Source organism: Micropterus salmoides, unplaced genomic scaffold (assembly GCF_014851395.1).
Source record: "Micropterus salmoides isolate LMB-PRFRI ecotype aquatic unplaced genomic scaffold, ASM1485139v1 Ms_hic_scaffold_5, whole genome shotgun sequence".
NCBI classification, from domain to species: Eukaryota; Metazoa; Chordata; class Actinopteri; order Centrarchiformes; family Centrarchidae; genus Micropterus; species Micropterus salmoides.
This window is the reverse complement of record NW_024044237.1, coordinates 9,163,662-9,183,573: the sequence shown is the minus strand read 5'-3', so window position 1 is coordinate 9,183,573 and position 19,912 is coordinate 9,163,662. Positions and strand designations below refer to the sequence as shown.

Genomic DNA, 19,912 nt, shown 5'->3' with positions numbered 1-19,912 from the left:
ATTGTTTTCCTGTTACCAAATGCTTAACTTAGAACAGACAACCGTTTGACCATTGAGGTTTGATTGTGGAAAATATTTGATTATAATACGCGCAAATAGATTTTTTTTTTAGACATTTAAAGTTTGGAAAGGCAGCCCCTCGGGAAACCGGAAATGTTCGTCCCTGCCAAGAGAATTGAACTGATCACTAGTAATAATTGTATAACATGCATCTACAGTCTACTACAAAACAGAATTAAAAAAACAATAGCCGCTTTATAGCAGAGAATGTCAAGTTTCCAAACAAATAATAGCATTATGTTTATATGGCCATGTTTAATTCAGTCAATATGTCTAACGTGAAAACAGAGGAGTGTATCATCAGCATAATAAGAGAGAATTACATAAGTGAATTAAATAACAAAGTGGTAGTAGTGGACATACCCTTTGTATTGTGATAAGGGCCAGTACTTTAAACTTCCAACATTAGTTTTAACTTGTTTTATTCTTGTGCAAAATGGTTGAAGGAAAATGAACCAGTATGTCTGCAAGTTAAATTTGAGATTTGGGTTAATTTGGGTTAAACTCTAATTGGATGACTAACATCATCTTCTTTTTACCTCAGGAAATCTACAAATTGCCATTAAATCCCAATATTTTAGTTCAACATTTTGGGAAATGCGCTTGTTTGCTTTTTTTCAGTTATATTAGAAGATTGATAGCACTCTTATGTTAAGTAGGGAACTAGAGATGGGAGGCGATTAGCCTAGCTTAGCGAAAGACTAGAAATGTTTACAACATATAACTCCATCTAAAAACCACCCCACTAATCCAAACTTGTTTTTTTGTCTACAAGGGAATATGTAGGAATTAAATTAGCAAAATACAATTGGTAGAGACAACCAGCAAACTTTTTCTGCTTTTTGTCTTTATGCTAAGGTAAGCTAATTAATAAAAAATAGCCCTCCAGGCTCTAGCTCAGTACTCAGAAAGAAGGTGAATAAGCATATTTCCCAAGATGTTTCAGTTTCAAGTACTATGTTTTTATGTAGTGAAATAACATGCAATTACTATTTCCATTTGATTGTGTATTTTTAGCAAAACATTATGTTTATTTATTACTTTATTTTTAGGCCACACATTGTCTAGTGCTTCATTAATACTGATTTGGTTTCTTAATTAATACTGATTTGGTTTCTTAATTAATACTGATTTGGATGCCTTTTACGTGTTCTATAATTTAAATGTCTTCTTCAATTTGTTTCCATTCACTGCAGATTCACTGCAATTTTTTACTTACCCCTACGCCCTCTGCTCTGTTTCTTGCGTTACGACCCCCTAAAAAAATAAATCTTGGGCTGCCACCAAATGCGCGAAAACCGACATGTTTGTTACCGGGGCTGCGGTAGCTTCAACATTAGCTGCAGGACCCGACGTATTGCAGGTTCAGGCACTAAAGAGTTAAGGAGAGCCGTGGCCACTGCCAGGCAGTGGAGGAGGCATGTGTTAGCAAGTGTCAAAGTGACAGGGCTGAGTGAGAAAGTGAGCAGGTGGAGAGTGGATGTGAAGCAGTAAGCATGGAGTAGGGTCATTTACACTGGGGATGATGGGGACATGTAGGCTATCCACCACTTTTTGAAAGCATTTGTTAAAAAGGTCCGGAAAAAAGCTTGATTTAAGATATGTTAATTAACAAATAAAAATGCTATAAAAAAGGTTTATTTGCACAATAAGCAATGCAATGTAAAATAATGAATTGTCACCTGGCACCTGAATTGTGTGCTTCCCTGGTGCATAAAATGTCTCCAGAATGCAGGAAATTAGGTGTTTAATGCTCAAAATCTTCTGGGGCAGGACCCCCCCCCCCCCCCATCAACTATTTCATCAATACATTTTTTTTCCTAAATAGTAGGCCTATTAAAATATATTAAAATATGTTCTTGTCTTGTTGTCATGGCCCCAATCTTGTGCAATGTTACGTCTCATGGGCTAAGTTTTTCACACCCCTAATCTGAGCCCTTAAATGGAAGGATGGTGTATTGGTGAGGGGTGTCCGACCAATTTTGGTGGGCCACCTGGACCAAAAATGCCAGGGCCGTTTTTTTGTCCCAGTCCAGCCCTGGTTGAAAGAAAGGAAAGGAAACAGATTGCAAAGAGACTCTGGTTTAGCAAGAAAGAGGAAATGAAAACAGACAAGGTGAATGTAGGGGAGAAGTAAAGGAAATAAGAAATAACAATCGCGTTAGACGACAGGCATCCAAAATGTATAAAACAACTCATATCATTTTTATTTGCTCTCAGTTAAATTATTTCAACCAATATATCCAAAAAATAGTCAAAGAAATGAGCAGAAATCAAAAGACAACCACTATACTGTATATTGCCATCGAATATAACAACTCAAATAAGTAATTATTGTCTCAAACAATCTCAAATATCCAGAATTCATTGGTTCTAATAAGACAATGACAGTACCTCTGTATAAATTCAAAACATTATTCACTTTGCTTAAATATTATGGTAATAATCTTGGTTTCTTAAAGCTCACAAAGAAGAATGTGGTCTGGTTCAGCTTGGCATCTGGCCTTGTACGCAGTCAAGCCCCCTTTGGTTGACTGGAAATGGTCTCTGCCAGAGTAACATGTTTAAAACATCAGTCTGATAGCAGGGTTGTACTACCATGAGCGTCCTTTCCATCCATCCATCCATCCATCCATTGGGCCATACAACCATGAAACAAGGGCTCTGGATCTCACACACTTAATGTGGGTATTAACAGAAATTGTAGGGAACAAATCACCGCCATGTACTGTATAGGTCTATGCATAAGTTATGGAAGCTGTACAGAGATTATTGTAACAAACAAACATTAAAAACAAAGCCTGCCAAAACATGATCACCAACCTTCTAGAAGGATAAAACTCTTAAATAAAGCAGAAGAAAATAAATAATAACAATGTTTTTGGAGGGATACCTCCTTTTTTCCCTTTATCAGTTTTTATCATTACTTCATGGTCGGACAGAAAACAAATATACTGTATCAACATAAGATGTTTATTCTCCTCCATATTAAAAGAGGCTGTGAGAAATGACTGTGTCATTTACTCTTTTATCTATGTTTATTTGATTATTCTTTTTTATCTAAATGGGTGGTCATGCAAATAGAAAAAGCCAAGTCCTTTTAGCTTTTCGCTTGGTGGTAAAAGTTGGAATGTCACCTCTTGGCAAGTTCACCTCTTGATGAGTTGACAAGTTGCTGATTACTGGGTCACAAGGTGATGAGCAGGCTGGTTTGCAGTCTCATGGTGGCTTTTAGCATCCGCCTAGCTCAAGAAGTTACAGCCTTTTAGTTAGCTAGTTTTAACAACTAGCTTCCATGTACACCAGCTAAAGTTCTGTGCTTTCTCAGTAACAAAGTTAAGCAATTGCTTTACGCATCACTTCTTCAATATTGTTGCTGGATTCCATTTCTTTTAAGTCAACCATTTTAGCTTCTAAGAACCAAACCAGTTAGCTAACTAGCTAGCTAGCCCGGGAATTGTATTTCAAGAGGTTGACTTGTTGTTTTAAGGTGGACTGGTATTCCAAAATCATTGCTTGAAGTCTGCCTCGTTTACTGACAAGCCACCTAGTCAACAGGTAGATCAATATACTGAGAACTCAGTTAGGTGGATTGACTAACATTCCAAGATTTCCAAGATTACGCTACTTTTCAGTCGACCAAAATTTCCGAGTAGTTAAGCAGCTGACAAGTCAACTGTTTTTTCCACATACACAGCTGGGGTGCGAGCAGACTCCGATTACAAAATACTTTGTATTTTTTGTGCTCCGAAGTCCAACTTGGTAGCTTGTTCAACAAATACTCCTACTCCAAGTAATCCTGTCTGTGGATACCTACTCATTGTTTAGGTATCCTGGACCTGTTCATTGCCTGTTGTAGTTTATTACATCCACATGTCCATACCAGTTTACAAACTTTATGCTCCAGTCCAACGGGTATGACCAGTCATGTTTCCAATGGTCATCTTACATATCAGTTTGTATCAATCTGTAACCAGTTGGTAGGTCCAAAGCCAGCGTACAATCACTTTTATAATGTGAATACATCCGTCTGTAAGCAGTCTGCTGCTGATGGGATCAAGTAGCCCAAAACTAGTCCAATGGCAGTCTGCAAGAAGTCCCTCCTGAAAGCTATGGCTATACACATGTCCAAAAACCCAATCAAAACTAGTCAACCAACCAGTCTACACCACGTTCAAAGCCATTGTAAAAGCCGTCTGTAAACCGGTCTGTAATCCAGTACTAGTTGAGCAGTCCTTCTACCAGATGTCAGAGCTTAGTTCTCTGCTGGTGAGTGGTACGAAGGTGCTGTTCAGGTGAAGTTCTGGCTTCTTCCCAAGCGTACTGCTCTGAGGCACCTGGATTAAAAAAACAGCAATAACAGCAGTTATTAGAAGGAATGTCCCCCACACCACACGTCCAAGCACAAATCTACCCTTAAAAAGAGAAAACAGGGGCTGCATTCTACAGTATATACAGTACTATTGCATGCGAATAGTGCACCATGCCTCATATATGACTATACTGCAAATGAGAGCTATTTCCCAGTCTGTTGAACTAAATACACATTATAGGTTGGATATAATGAAGTTACAATTTTCTTTCTACATTTTCTTTTATCCAAACAGACCTCTTGTTCCCCAGTGAACTGCTCTGAACCCCTGGGGAGAAAAGAGGGGTTTTATTTTCAATGTGATAAAACTCTGAGTACATGCACACAAACAACAGCACGGAAATTCAAAAAAGGATACACTGTGCAGATGTTGGATGCTATAGAAAAAAAACACTAAAGAAGTGGTCCTGTCTTTTCTCCCACCTGTCCATTCAGCAGTGTCATAGGGATATTGCAATAGACGTGGCGTCCCCCAGGACCCAGAGTGGAAAACTGCACGGTGGAGGGAGGGGGGAGGGGAGGGGACAGTGAGGAAGGCTGTGGGGGGAGCTGGAACTCGTAGCTGCGGCAGAAATGCCTCATCTGGGCCGCTGTAGCAGTGTGACTGCCTCCCAACGGCAAGGTCATCTGGTTGTAGTCGGGAATCTCTGTCGCCAAGGCAACCTGTGGTGAGAAAACATGACTTTCTGTTAACTTTGATCACTTCAAGTATTATTCCATAAGGCAATTAAACCTTACGTTCTTAATGCCGACATTCCAAAGAGATTTCCAGACTTGGATGAACTGTGAAAACTGTTCATTTTCAGATCCACATTTGGGGATTAGGCTTTTTTTTTGTGGGGTGGGTGGATGTTTTCAGAATTGCCGCCAACCTGTCAAAATTAGTTGTGTGACTCATGCAGTTTTAAATGTGAAATTGATTATTTATTAGCAGTCTATTTGGTTCTTCAGTCCTAGCCTATTCATATTTTCATACTGTTCCAGTAGTTTTTGACTTTGCCTGCCACAGAATTCTTGCACTGGGGCCCGTCCTACTACCTGATACCCCTGGTTTTAGAAACAGCAAGTCTAAATAACATCAGATTGAAGTAATATACATGCAACAGCTGACCTGATGATGTCCATGGCGACTCTCATTCGGGGGTCCCAAGGAGGCGGAGGTTGTTGTCATTGCAATGGTGGAGACGGTGGTCTGTAGGTCACCAAAGAGGCCCTGTTCACCAGAGTCCATCACCTGTTACCAGAGAAACACAATTACATAGCTTTCACTGTGCAGATGTATACACATGTTTGAGTGGTCATAATGGAGAAATTAACACAGTGATAAGAAAAGTTTTTGAGTACATGTTAAAAGATTAGACTAGCCCTAACCCTAAAACCTACAGTGCCCAGTATTCTTATGATTAAGGCTAAAATGATAAAAACAGAACAATGCGCGTTTGAAGATGTATGTGTTCGGGAGGAGTGAAGGCTTGTGTGTGCACCAGAGAGACAATATGGAAAGTCTGAACCTAATAAGAGACAGACTCACACATTGTTCCTATGAGATTTAATGACAGTAAGAAAATTATTGAATGACAACATATAGCCTAAATTTACTGAATGAAAGTTAATTTGGGGTAGGTTCAAAAACACTATGCAGGATTTTATAATAATACCATTAATAGTATTTCTTGAAATTTAATCGTGAGACACGTTTCACTTAAAGTGCACCAGTTGCCACAGAGTTTATGGCACACCTGATATTAGTGCAGGTAATTTTACGTGTATAGTATGTGTATAGAAAATAACAGTGAGCGATACAACTAAGGGCTCAGGTTTAGAAATAGCAAAAAGGGTGAAATCACAGCCTGTTTTTTTTTCCTTTGGTCTGAACCATTTTGCTAAAGTTCACTTTGTTGCATTTATGTATTTGGTTCATTTAGGTTGACACTGTCCTATTCCAAGTGAACTAGGACAAGTAAACAAAAGTCACATGGATTCAGGCAGTCCACAAAAATGTCATCCTGTTAGGATTAGGGATTTTGGTGGTGGTGAGGGGTCACACACCTGCTTGCCATTCAGTGCATGTTGCTGAGCATGATGGATGGCTTGAATTCTGCAGCGTTCTTGTGCAATTTTTCAAGAAGGTAGGAAGTGTGTTCCTTGGCCCATAATTTTAAGAGGCTTTTCACCAGTTCTTAGGTTCACTGGGTTATACCAGAGTTTCCAAGCATGAATAACTGTAGACTGTCAATGTCTATCTACTTAAACTCACAAAGCCCAGAAATTGTTGAAATTGTTTTATGGCACTATGTAGGTTTGAATGGCACTATTCTCAGCTGGCCTAATAAACAAAACTAAAGAAGTAGACATAACAAAGTTTGAATGAAGGACATTAAGACACTATCACATCTGTGGCAGTTATATAGTTCACTCTATTTGTTTCTCAATGATAATTCTCCAGTATCAAGCAGCAGGTGAAAATCCTTTTGCTAATCAGGGCACACACCACCTGAGGTGTTAACACATGGTGAACATGTACACATTTTCCCCATTGTGATTTCAATTTTCATACATTACCTGTATTTAGCAGACACTCCAAAAAGGCCATCTGTTTGTGGTGAATGTATGCACCCCAGGGGAGCACAAGCAAATATGCCGACTTAGATAATTCTTGTAGGCACCTGGATTTATATAGTGTTTTTTCTGCATTTACACCTATAGCTATAAACTATATGTTTGGTCCATGACTAGAGGGAACAGGGTTTCAGTACATATTCTTTAAGGCAGGTTGAGTTTACCAAACTAATTAAAATTGCACTTTGCTGATACAAATAGTGCCAGTGTGTACATGACTGTGAAAACTGCAAAACCTATTGGAAAAAAATATACCTGACGTCTGGACAACGTCTCTCTGCGTTTAGCGGGCATCTCATAAACCACCTGTTTCCAAAACTTAGATGACAGCTCATTGCTCTTAGGACCCCTCCACTTGATGATGGATAAGACCTGTGGAGAAGAGAAGAGTTTTTTGAGCAGTCTCCTGGGTGTCAAATGACACCCTTCAGATCACACCCTTCTTCCCTGCCTCTCTCTATTCACCCCTCTCTCTGTATACCTTGATTGTGTGTTTAAGTGCTTCCACCTCTTGGTAGTTGATGACATTCTTCAGGTCTGCACACTCTATCATGATCACCTGGACACAGAAACATACAGACATACAGGTAAAGGTGTTTAAGAAGAGAAGGGAGAAATCTCTGAGTAGAGCAACTCTTCAATCAACTCTCCTTACTGTACACAAAGAACTTAACAACTATTTCTCAGATTGTTGTGTGTCCTGTTGAGCTCGTGAATCATACCTTGATCTCCCCAGTAACCAGCATGGAGTGGAGGCGTGTCTCTATCTGGAAGATGCTCCACCCTCTTTTGGCGACAAACTCTGGAGTCAAAACGATGATCAAACGTCTGCTCTGTTCCACGCTGCGAGCTAAGTCTTCAATGTAGGCTGGGAGAGAGAGACATACGGATAATGGCAAATCTAAAAGAAAATTTTGTGAAGTGAAGATCAGTGAAGTGAATGTGTTATCATTATTGTCAATAATGTGTTTTATCCAGTTTTGTGTTAAGAATTACTGTGACAAGATAAAAACAGGATTGATGCAGGAAGTAAGGTAACAAAGTTAGCTTTTGCTGATGGAATAGTTAAGAAATGTTGGGGGAATATGTTTTCTTGATTGACATGAGACGATTAATATGAAACTCATATCTGTGTGTTAATCATGGAGGTGGAGTCAGAATGTGGTTAGCCTAGCTTATCATAAAAGCTGGCAGCGCTTGTAGAAGCAGCAGCTAATAGCTCCTTCGAACTTTGCTACAAAGTAGTTTTGTTTTTTGTCAGTTTTTATACCGGCTTTATTGCTAAACCATGTGTTACCTCTGACATAAATACGAAGATGAAGACGGGGGTTTTTGGATTAAAGAACAGCGGACCACGATCCGCCCGGCACAAACAACCGGACCAGGTGCCACGGCGGGTGCGGTGATCGCTCACACAAGAGGAAAGAGAGTCATCCTGGCCCAGCTTGAACTTAATTCTGCTCCTAACGAGCAGGTCTGGACAAAATGGGACTCATATTGACCAAGCAATGGAATTCAGAGACTGCCCACGTCATTGCAGAGACCTGCCCCATCAACATCAGCAGGTGGTCCATGTTCACAGCTGTCAGGGCAAGACTCTGGCAAGATGAGAGGAGGTGGACTCTGTGTTTTGCATCGATGATGCTTGGTGCACAAAAGCAGTCCAGATGGACTCTGTTTCCCAAATGTCAGACTGTTTATTCTGAAGATGAAACTTTCATACTGTCATCTGGTTGCTGCTAACATTCACCCCATGCAAATTCAAAAAATGCACTGTGGAATGTTCGAGGTGTATACGTGTAGGCCCTTTTTATACATGTATATAAATAACTGTATTGTTTTATTTTATTTTATATGTCACCATATTTTAATATAGGCCTACACTTAATTATATGTTGTGTGTGTAGCACAAAGGAACTACAAATTTAATTTTGTTATGCAGCCATCTGCTGTATAATGACAAAAACAACCTTGCACCTTGTAAAGGGGGAAAAGATATAATGGCTCGGTCCAAATTGAAAAAATACACCTACCAGCACCTCTAAAGGACTAACAAAGGACCTCATGTCTGTTTGTACATTCACTGTTCAATTTATTGTTATTGGGGAAATGTATTTACATAGCTACTTCCTGGCAAACAACAGCTGGCTGCAGTGAACAGTACAATATCTCATATTTCAGTGAAGGTGACAAGTCTGGTAAATAAGACAGCTTTAGTGTTGTTGATAAGTGTATTCAAGTTTTTTGCTAAGCTTGCCTAATACATCTTTAGCTTGGTGAATGCACATAAATCAAGTTGATATTAATCCTTTCGTCTCACTTTGGGGAAAAGAAAAGAAAAGAAGTATATATCTCAAAATGTTGAACATGATTGTTTTAACATTTGCTTAGTCCAAAAAACTTTCCTACGTCCAATATTTGACCAGCTTTGCTTAGCGGCTTTTTAAAGAAATAGCTCAACATTTTGGGAAATATAGTAAGCTAGACTAATTGCCTCAGATATGCTACAGTATGAGAGTGGCGTTGATCTCTTCATCTGACTTGGAAAGAATGCGAATAAATATATTTATATTATTATATTGTTTGTGGAGTTTGAGAAAAAGTAATTTTTTTTTTACTAATGACAGATAAAGAAACAGGAGATTTAACATTAGTGTGAAGGGAAAAACTGCCAGTATCTGCCTTCTTTTTGCTAGCGGCAAATTTCAACTCATTTTGTTCATAAATGACTGGAATGACTGACAAGAGTGACAGAAATGCTTATGCAAGAGTTTTGGCTGTGAAACAGCACAGTTAACTTGGCATCCAAGTCATGCTGATTCACCACCATCAGTTTTAGGGAGGGGAATGTGAAATTGGTGATGAGATGTGAAAAGTGATCAAATCAGAGGTAGAGCTACTGAATGTGTCAATATATTAAAAAAAAGTCAACATAGAGCCAAAAGAGTTCACCACAGTTTAAAATGCTTCTTTTTATCCTCTCTGTGGCCTTGTGCCAGGCCCAGTGTAAACCCATTTCCAATTATTTGTTTGTAACTTCTCAGTGTCTTTTGGAACTTGCCTCGCCAAAATTGCTCATTATTTCTCAAATTTGTGGTTACAGAAAACATCTGAAAGCTGTGTGTTCTGTGAACAACAGATTTGCCTTCAGTCTCTCTCCTTCACCATCTCTTCACTTGCTAACTAAATTAATGACAAAGACTCTCCAGCAACACATTGCAATTTCACGCTCAATTTGAGGGGCACAAATAGTATAGAACATCCCAAAATTCAGTCCCTTTCTTTTTTTCTCTTCTGTGGTTTGCTTTCCCGGCTCTCTCTTTATCTTTCTCTCTCTTTTCCTCACTCTTAACCTCCCCTTCTCTCTCCTGCCCTTCACTTCCTCTTCCCGCTCGCTGCTTTTGAGGATTATGTAAATCAATTAATGAAATAACACAAACCAATGACCCTGTCCCCACATCTTTTTGTTCCCGTTGTTTATTTCTCGCTCTCTTGTTAATTTCGGAGGGCTAATGGAGTGGACAATTGAATTGTGTATTTTCGGTTGCATCAACGTGTTGCTCTGTCAATGGCTTTGGCAAGCAGTGAAAAGGCACCTCTCTCTGTCTCTGTGATTGACTCATTAAGGTTATTTTTCACTCTATGTAACCCTTAGTTCATATGCAGCTTCCACATAGTTACGTTTCTAGTTATGCACAGTGGACATTTGTTTTGTGGATGTTTTCAGGACGAAAGCCTCATTTTTAGAGGAAAAATGCCTTTATGATCTGTTGTCAGGATGCATTTTTGAGTTGTTGTTTGTGTTTGTCTTGAGTGTGTGTTAGGAGGAGGCATAATTTCGGCTAAGGGCAGACTGTGGTGCATGGCGATGAATGATGAACCATATTAAATAAGTAAATTTATTCATGTATTTTAAGAGGAAATGTTAAATAATGCGAAGAACACACATTCGTTTGTTACTTTGCAGCCACATTATACAAGTTATTTTAGCGACAACACTCTTTTTAAGACATTTTTTGGACAAGCTGAAATGTGATTTTGGCACACAGTAGATAATGGTTCTGGTGGTCTAATGGCTCCATGCATTAGTTTGACACTTCAGGTGAATAAACCAGGTGCAACTGAGACAACTACAATGTTTTTAAAGCAATGAGCAAGTATGTTACATATTTAGTCCCCTGAAGTCAGAAAATAAATATATAAAAAAAATAATTTGATAATATCTTTGATACTGCTGCTAGTTAGGTTTTGATGAAACTTTAGGAAAGATGTGTGCACTGCTCTGCTCCAGTATATCCAGAACTACAGTGATTGGCTTGATAAGGGCATTTCAATTCAATTACATTTTATTTATATACTAAATAACTGTTAGGTGCAGCCCTCCAAAAATCACACTCATTTTAGCTCTTTTTGGTCTCTACCCATTCCTAAGGGGGAAAATCTGTCTCTTTAGCTGCTATATGCTCCACTATGTTCACCAGCTGGTCAATAACTTGTCTGTCTGCCGGTTGGTGGTTTATTAGAGCTTGTTAAGTAAAAACATCTGCCTGTGCTGAATCCAGAGTTGATGAGAGCTGTCAGAGTGAACCATGTATTTTAAGTTTTAGCCAAAACAATCAGCTGAAAGATGCTAAAGTGCTCTGTAGAGCTGAGGGACACTGCAGAGTCTGATGAGAACTTGGAGGGAGTTCATCATCACCGCCACCCATTTTACACTATGCATAGCAATTTGGTCCATTGTTAATATTCAAATATTGGTTGTTGCAGCTTTAATCATCCTCCCTATTGTACAAATAACCAGGAAGGCAGTAAATATTTGCATAGACATAGATAGATGTGTATATTTATGCATTTGTGTATGAATGTGTGTTTAGGGGAATTGTAAATGTGTGTTTATGTGATAAACAGATGAACATTATTACGTTCCAATATAAGTGCTCTTTTCACTGTCCCGGCAGCCAGCATGGCCAGAGATGAGCTAACAATGATGGATGTGTGTGTGTGTACTGAGAATACTTGCGAATTTCATAATAGCTTATAGTCTTTTTTCCTCATGCCCATGTCTTAATTTTTTTTCATCATTATGTTCAGTGTACATTTTGAGGGAGAACTGAAACCTATCTTTCTTTATTTTAATATATTAGTAAAATGAAGGGGATAGATAGATAGATAGATAGATAGATAGATAGATAGATAGAGATAGATAGATAGATAGATAGATAGATAGATAGATAGATAGATAGATAGATAGATAGATAGATATTGTGTGCCTTGTGTGCATGTGTAGGCAGGAAGACTTGTGTTTCCCCTTTCTGTGTGTGTGAGAGTGTTTGTCAGGTCAGAGCATTGACAGATAACAGCAATAACAGTAATATTTCCCCCTGCAGTTGGACAGAGACTGTCTGTCTCAAAAGTGAGGCGACACTGTGTGTTTTCCTGCAGTTTGAGTTTGCACGGGATGTTCCTGCATTCACACACAATCATCCACATTCATTCTTTTTTATTCTGACAGAGTGATGAATTGTGGGGGGTTGGGAGCTATACTGGCCCACTGAGACAGGATGTGTATGTTTGTGTGTGTGAGGGTGTGTGGAGGTTAGGTAGATAGTCAGATACTTACTACTGCTGGGTATTAGATCTCTGTCTGGTATAAACAGCTTGTATCCATAATGTTTCTCTAAAACATCCGGCAGGATTTCCAAAGCAAACGTTTCCTCATCGCTGCTCGTCCTGCTGAGGAAGGGAATAACAATTATGGTTCCAGATGCAAAATCAAATGCAAACCCATAAGTTACAGTGTTTTTTTAACACTGAGGGAAATTTATAAAAACTATTTAAACATGCATTACAAACATGCATCTTGGCCAAACTGTTAATCTCACCTCCAAAAGTCACGCACACCTCAAAAACACTGGCAACAGTTCTCACTCAGAAAGTGTAACATAAATGAGGAACTGTTATCTTAGAAGATTAAATGATTTTTCACATATTGACTGTACTAAAATATATGTAACAAGAAGAAATCAGAAATTTGCTTCAGTATCCTTTATAGTTTTTTTTCTATATCACTGCATATAGTAATTGACTTGAAATATAAAAAGATAAAACAAAAAACAAAATTTCAGTGTTGCAATACAGTTTTTCTCAATTGTTTCCACAGTAACACTGGTCCTTGAGCCATAATGACCACAACTCTGATTCATGTACCAACCCCGTGAAACAATTCTGCTACAAAACAAGCACATTTCCTGCTTTACACTCAGACTAGTTCTAAACCACACTTCAAACATTACACACAGTTTCCCCTGCACATAGACGTAAACTATGTAAACAAAACTTATTATATTGCTAAGATTTTCTATCTATTTCAGTCTAGTTACTTCAGAAATGAAGAATATTTACCATTATTCTCTTTTGAACGTGTTTTTAACAGTTTTGGACTCATTGTGTTAGCATTTGAAAAATGTGTTGCAGATACAGTATATAGTGTTTTAGAGTTGGTGGAGTAGTAATGAGAAAAGAGCTCATGGATTTTGGAGAAAGTGGTGAATTATTTTGAAACAAAAAAGTAATTCCTAAAATTTCAGTGCTGCAATACATTTTTTTCCTCAATTGCTTACATACTATCACTGTATTTGAGCCAAAATGACCACGACCTGTAGTTCATGTACCAACCCCCTCAAACAATTCTGCTAAAACACAAGCACATTTCCTGCTTTACTCTCAGACTGCGGTTCTAAACCACACTTAGTTCAAAACACTACACACAGTTTCCCATGCACATAGATGTAAACTATGTAAACATAAATCTTGGGTAAATATTCTTGTAAGATTTTCTATTCTATTTCAGTCTGGTTATATCAGAAATACCATCATTCTGTTTTGAATGTGTTTTTAACATTTTTGGACACATCTGAAAAATGTGCTGCAGATAGACAGTGTTTTGCAGGTAGTGAAGGAGTACTGGGAAAAGAGTTCATGGATTTTGGAGAAAGTGGTCATTGAATGCATTTTGTGTTAAAACAAAGAGAAACTTCTGTTTCACTGACTGTGTGAAGAGTTTTGACAATGTGACTTCAGTTTTGACCAATGCATGTTAGCAATTGAAAAAAAAACTGTAATTCATATACGTGGACAGTGTTGGGCAGTTAACGCATTACTGTAATAATATTACTTTTCCCAGTAACTAAGTAGTGTAACTAATTAATTTTCCAAAACAGTAATATTGTTACAGTTAATAACCCAAGCAACGCTACGTCACCAGAACGCACCATCCTTGACGTGAATGCAAAAAAAAATATGCGTGAATTGTTCAAGTCAGCTGTTAGCCAAAAACTAATGAAGACTGGAAAACGAGGGAAGGAGGCGTTCTTTGACCAGCTGCAAGTAGCTACTGTTAAATATTGCGTCTAAGATGCAAAGAACATTGTCGTCTGTTGTAAACGTTCGTTGTGCGACCAGCAAAAAGCTTTAAACCGCAAACAATTGTACATTTAAAGCAGCGCAGCAATGTGAAACCTATAGAAAGAAACTCCGGCCTCTGCTGCCTGTGATGCATGCAGTTGTCTGGAGAGAGAGGGGTCCAACGTATACAACAAACAACAATGTTTAAAAAAAATACTGAAAAGGCTACTGCTCTTATAAATATATACGCAGAAAAAATGTAGCCTAGTTCAAAAGTAGGGATTTACTTGCTTTATTATATTTTTATTTTATTTTTCTTGCTGCTGTTATGAAGATGATAAAGTCGGAAGAGACTGCTTTGTTTGGGGGTGAAGGGTAAGTTGGTGGATCGTAGTGAAGTAGCCTAATACAGTAACATAACCAGTTTTACATAAAGTAATATTAATAAGTAAAGTAATATTATTACCTTTTTAAGGAGTAATAAATAAAAAGTGACTGACCTGCCCAAAGAGTCTAAGTCCACTTTAGTATAGGACAGATAGGCATCGTACTCCTTATTATCTGTGAAGAGATAGACAGTGAGACAGAGTGAGTCCAGTTATACTGAGAGCGACATGAAGCCATGGTACTGGTCTGGTCAAGACACAAAATAACATTTAATTTTTTACTACTTCTCTTTTTCTCGCTTGTCATAATTCTAATATTATACTTAGCTTACACCGTTGCTTTTTAAAAATGTAGCAATGGATCAGAAAATGACCAAGTACAGAGATGTGATGCTTGTGGTCACCATTTCGCTAGGGAAAGCAGGCTGAGTTAGATCTTTCATTTGAAATCAATACTTACAATCAATGCTACAAAATTACACATTTGTCAGTTTTCTTTTCTTCATGCAGCATCATTTATTTACTTTTACTGCTTGTCAATTTTACTTTTGAAATGTACTGTGCAAAAAAAAAAGCTCATGGTTACCCTTCAACAGATGACCAAAGAAAAACATCACCCAATCGATTGAGAAAAAGTTAATTAACTTCTCATTTTTTGTTAATTGCTTTCTTTGACTGAGTGTACACTTGATTGGGTTTAATTGTATCTTTTGTGCTTTTTTTTGCTTCTCCATCATGTTTCTACTTAGTAATTACTGACTAACTTACTAATGGCTTTTCACTGCCGCACAGTCATTAGTGAGTGTGTGTTGTTGGACTTAATGTGAGTACAGCAACAAGTTGCCAACATGAACATTGTGTAGAAACCTCTTCAACTGTATGCACTCCACTGTTCTCTCACTGCTGTCTTCCATGTTTGTCGTTCTCTGCTCTTCCTACTTCAGCATGCATGTCGATGTACATTCTGATTCCTGTTGTAAGTTGCCTGCCTGGACGCTGCTGTTGTGTGACTGTCCTCTAGTGTGCAACGTGAGCACACCAATAGGCTTACCATCTTCAGTTTCATCACTGCCAAAGTGTCTCCTGTAGCAGAGCATGATCTCCAGGTTGTAACACTTATAAAGTGCTGTCAGGACTCCCAGCAGCAACAATATGACCCCCAGACCACCAGCCAACTCCAGGCGATACATATCTACAGTCAGGGGGAAGGAGGAGAAGTTAAATCGATGAGATTTATATCAGTTATTGTTCAAAGGATCACTGGCGGCGAGCTAAAAAACAAAATAATCATATATATTTGTCAGACTTTTAACACTAAATGAGTGAAGCTAAGTTTTCTTTGTGTTGATTTTTTCCTATGTGCTTTTTACTAACCGGTCTGCTCACGTCAGTGTGATCTACAACATTTTGACAACAGGAAATAAAAAAACATGAAAACTGAAATTACCTTCAGATTGGCAAATTTTCTAAATCAATAACTCAGAAACTTATTCACTCAAACATTCAGACAAACAGTACTGATAGTCGCATATATATATATATATATATATATATTTTTTTTTTTTGATGAATCACAACTGCATTAGGAAGCTTTGATAACAGTCTGCCTAATATCCCTGCCAATAAAGCACACTGAATTTAACGGAATTTATTGAGGCACAAAAAGACACACGCCAGGCCTGTAAGACATATTAACATGACTTAAAACCACAAAAACAAGCCGTCTGGCAAGAGCTAATTAATTAGGGGCTAATTTTGTTTGCTTATGTAGCAATTCTCTTTGGACTCTTCTACACTGAGGTCAGGGGTTGAATGAATATCACACAACATTTAATTAAAGCTCCATTAGGCAGTATTTTGATGTCACCACTGAGTGAAATGACTCCCTGTAATGTGTAAGGGTTGTTAGAAATGCCAGTTCCACTATGAATTAGCAGACCACTCTGCACACAGCTCTGTGCGGCTTCGGCAGCTTTAATTCGTGGGCCTATGGTTGAAACAAAGTCAAAGTCAAACATTTAGCAAGGTCACAGAAAGCTCCTGCTGGAGACGTAAGTAAAGTAGGAAAACTTGTCAGGCATAAGAACTTACCAAGTGTATTTAAGAAAATAACAGTAAATTGATCTGAGTTTGTTTTTTCTGCACGCTTGTCCTGGTTCTGTCCAGTACTGCTTTCAAGCCAGCCTATGTAATTTTCACTGAACAGTAGCCACTGTGGCCACAAATGGCAATAACAGGAGAATAGTACAAGCTAAAATGGAGTGAACCAATGCAACAAGTAGAGTTAAATTGACACAGTGAGGTCAGTTAAACAACAATATCAATCTTTATTACTAGCTTATTAGCATTAGCTTACATTAGCCATCTTAAGCTACTTGTCATACCTAACCAAGTATGGCTGTGGCAGCAAAGCCCTTCATTGTATCTGAGCAAGGGTGCGTTTATTGCTTGTAAAATAAACGTTTCATTTGTAAGGCAAAGAATGTATTATTTCTTCTTCCTTTCAAATGTACCAGTCTCACTTTAACAGCATAACTTCACCTTGACAGAGGATTTTCCAAATGATAGATTAATGTCATCCTGTATATAGGTATATTTAACTGTAGTCCCAGATGCTTACCATTGAAATATTTAGAGAAGCTCCTGTGCATTGCTCTTTATTGGAGGTGGGGGAGTTAACCCAATTGCACACGATGTCTTGGTTTTTATCTATTTATTATATTGCTGTATTTATGTCTCGCTGTAGACCCAGAGCTGCTGAACAGTGTTTCACTGTTACCAAACAATGACAATAAAGTTCTATTCTATTCAATTCACAGTTGTGAAAATATTACAGCTGGGGTAGGCAACATTGGAGAACTAGTGAGAGACAGCAACATTTTAAAGTATCCAACCAAAAAAGGTATGCTTTTTTTGAAATAGTGTTTAAACTACAAGTTTCACTTATACAAGAGAGAGGGCTTTGTGGATGAGGAAACAGTGAATGAGACAGATACAGACAGGGCTGGTATTGCTGCAATTTTCGCAGACAGTTTAGTTTGTGTGGTCTCTGTTGAAATGTATTGATGATACTTTAAGATATTGAGATGCAAGTGCTGATCTCATGGTGTAACATCGAATTGAAGTGTAAATGACATTAAAGGAGGAACCACCTGTGTAGTTCTGTATTTTATACTTCTGCATATTAAATGTTTGCAGAATATACAGTCATTCAGCCACAACACAAAGTATGTAGCTTTGACTGAGAGAGACAGATGACCTCACATCAACATGTTAAACACACACACATACATGATCTCAGATTGTGTGTGTGGTGTGCGTGTGTGAATGAATGATAGTGCTATCATAAGCAGTATGAGTGTATGGGAGATTAATGGAATGTGGCTGGTGAATGACATCATGGGAAATATGATCTATTACTAACACACACACACACACTCACACACACACACTCGCCAACTCATCTCATCCCTATGACTTTTCCTGGAACCACTTCATTCTAAAACCAGTTTTTATTGATTTTCCAAACAATGGCAGGAAAAAAGTAACTATAAGCACACAATGTTGTAGAGCATTGATCATGCTTTGTGATGAGGAATATTCTTCTCAAACATCTTCAACCAAGCCCTTGATGTGAACCCAGCTTGGATAACTATAACCTGAATGACTGAGAATCTTTGCAGACAGTATCAATTCAGAGTGATTAATTTGACATACAGCATACACGTGACACACACACAAAAGTCACATTTTTTGGTTTAATTTAATGTTGTGAATTTTGCGTATGTTTGTTTATATTATATTTAATAGTGATTTGACTAAGTCCTCCAAGACTTTGTATTACAGCCTGCACCAACATTAACATCTTATGTTAAGACTTCCAAAACAAGAGCTGAGACATGTCGCTGCTGCCTACGTTGTGTTGTAAATTTTGTGAATCTTCCGTGATTTTAAAGTTCTTTCTATTTCTAATATAAATGTTTCACTTTTTTTTTTATCCACACAGGCGTGTAAATTATCTGTCTCTTACAACAACTCTCTGTTCATTTCTCCTAGCATCTTTTCTATAGTATGCTTTACTTGTTATTAGCAACTGTGTGTGTGTTAATTTTTTTTTTTTACATGTATAATTATTAGTTCTTCAAATGTTCTATTTTTATCTTTTTTCTTTTTTCTTCTGGATGCCATGCAATTTTTTTTAATGAATTTTAGTTTTTTTGTTCATTGATACATTTTGATTTTAGATGTGATTGTATATTTCTTTTCTCGAGATGTCTTTATAAGCCCTTTTGGACATTTCTATATCTCACACATGTTATGATTTTTGTGTTTTCTTATTTGTGCAACTTAAAAATCAATATACTACATATATTACATATTACAAATATTATAGTATACATCATATTATAAACATTCTGCCCCTTTTAGGGTGACAATTAACTCCTCTCATGCATGCTACTACTCATCTCTTTAAAACCTGAGAATCTTAAAATATACTTGAAATAGATTAATATTTGTGTTTTATTCTTTGAAATCATCTCCCACAATGCACCTACAGTATATAATCTTTCTGAAGTTACCACATTTCACCAGTAGACGTCTCTCCAACTCTACCCTAAGCTGCCATACCACCTCTATATACACAGAGACACTATATAGAAGAAAGAGGTGGGACAGTGACAGAGTCGGGGATATGGAAGGCGGGAGGGAGAGATGGACTGGTGGTCCAAGAGGGGATGAAAAATAGTAAAATTTAACTAATTGCCAAATATTTGCTCTACAGTGAAGTGAACTCAGATTGCTTCCATTAGTAATGAGAAACATTTAGGAACCTCTGCTTCTCTCTCCACTCCCCCGCCTCCATCCATCCCTCTCTCCTTCCCCTGTGTTCCTCTCTCTGCCCCCCCCCCCCTTTCTATTGCCACTACCCCCTTCATCTATCTTTCTCAGATATTTTCCATTAGTAATGAGTCACTTGCCGCCGTCTCCTGGTATCATTGCACAGGAAAATGGGAGCAGAATTTGAACGTTGAATTTTAAGTATGCTTTTTACTTATTAGGCATAAAAAGG

General features: G+C 37.9%; 1 protein-coding gene across 3 annotated transcripts in view; it reads right to left on the bottom strand.

Moving 5' to 3' along the window:
• Positions 1 to 2,235: 2,235 nt before the first annotated feature.
• Positions 2,236 to 19,912, bottom strand: part of il1rapl2 (interleukin 1 receptor accessory protein-like 2) — a 451,036-nt gene continuing 433,359 nt past the window's right edge. For 2 of the 3 annotated variants that reach the window (XM_038699671.1, XM_038699672.1), the window contains exons 10-18: positions 15,893 to 16,033; positions 14,956 to 15,016; positions 12,672 to 12,784; positions 7,774 to 7,919; positions 7,533 to 7,610; positions 7,307 to 7,423; positions 5,544 to 5,666; positions 4,856 to 5,095; positions 2,236 to 4,397 (exon numbers count right to left, since the gene is read on the bottom strand). In XM_038699671.1, coding sequence (XP_038555599.1) covers positions 4,299 to 4,397; positions 4,856 to 5,095; positions 5,544 to 5,666; positions 7,307 to 7,423; positions 7,533 to 7,610; positions 7,774 to 7,919; positions 12,672 to 12,784; positions 14,956 to 15,016; positions 15,893 to 16,033 — 1,118 coding nt within the window. In that variant the 3' untranslated portion in view covers positions 2,236 to 4,298. The remainder of the gene's footprint in view (positions 4,398 to 4,855; positions 5,096 to 5,543; positions 5,667 to 7,306; positions 7,424 to 7,532; positions 7,611 to 7,773; positions 7,920 to 12,671; positions 12,785 to 14,955; positions 15,017 to 15,892; positions 16,034 to 19,912) is intronic. The other variant, XM_038699673.1, reaches the window with a different exon arrangement.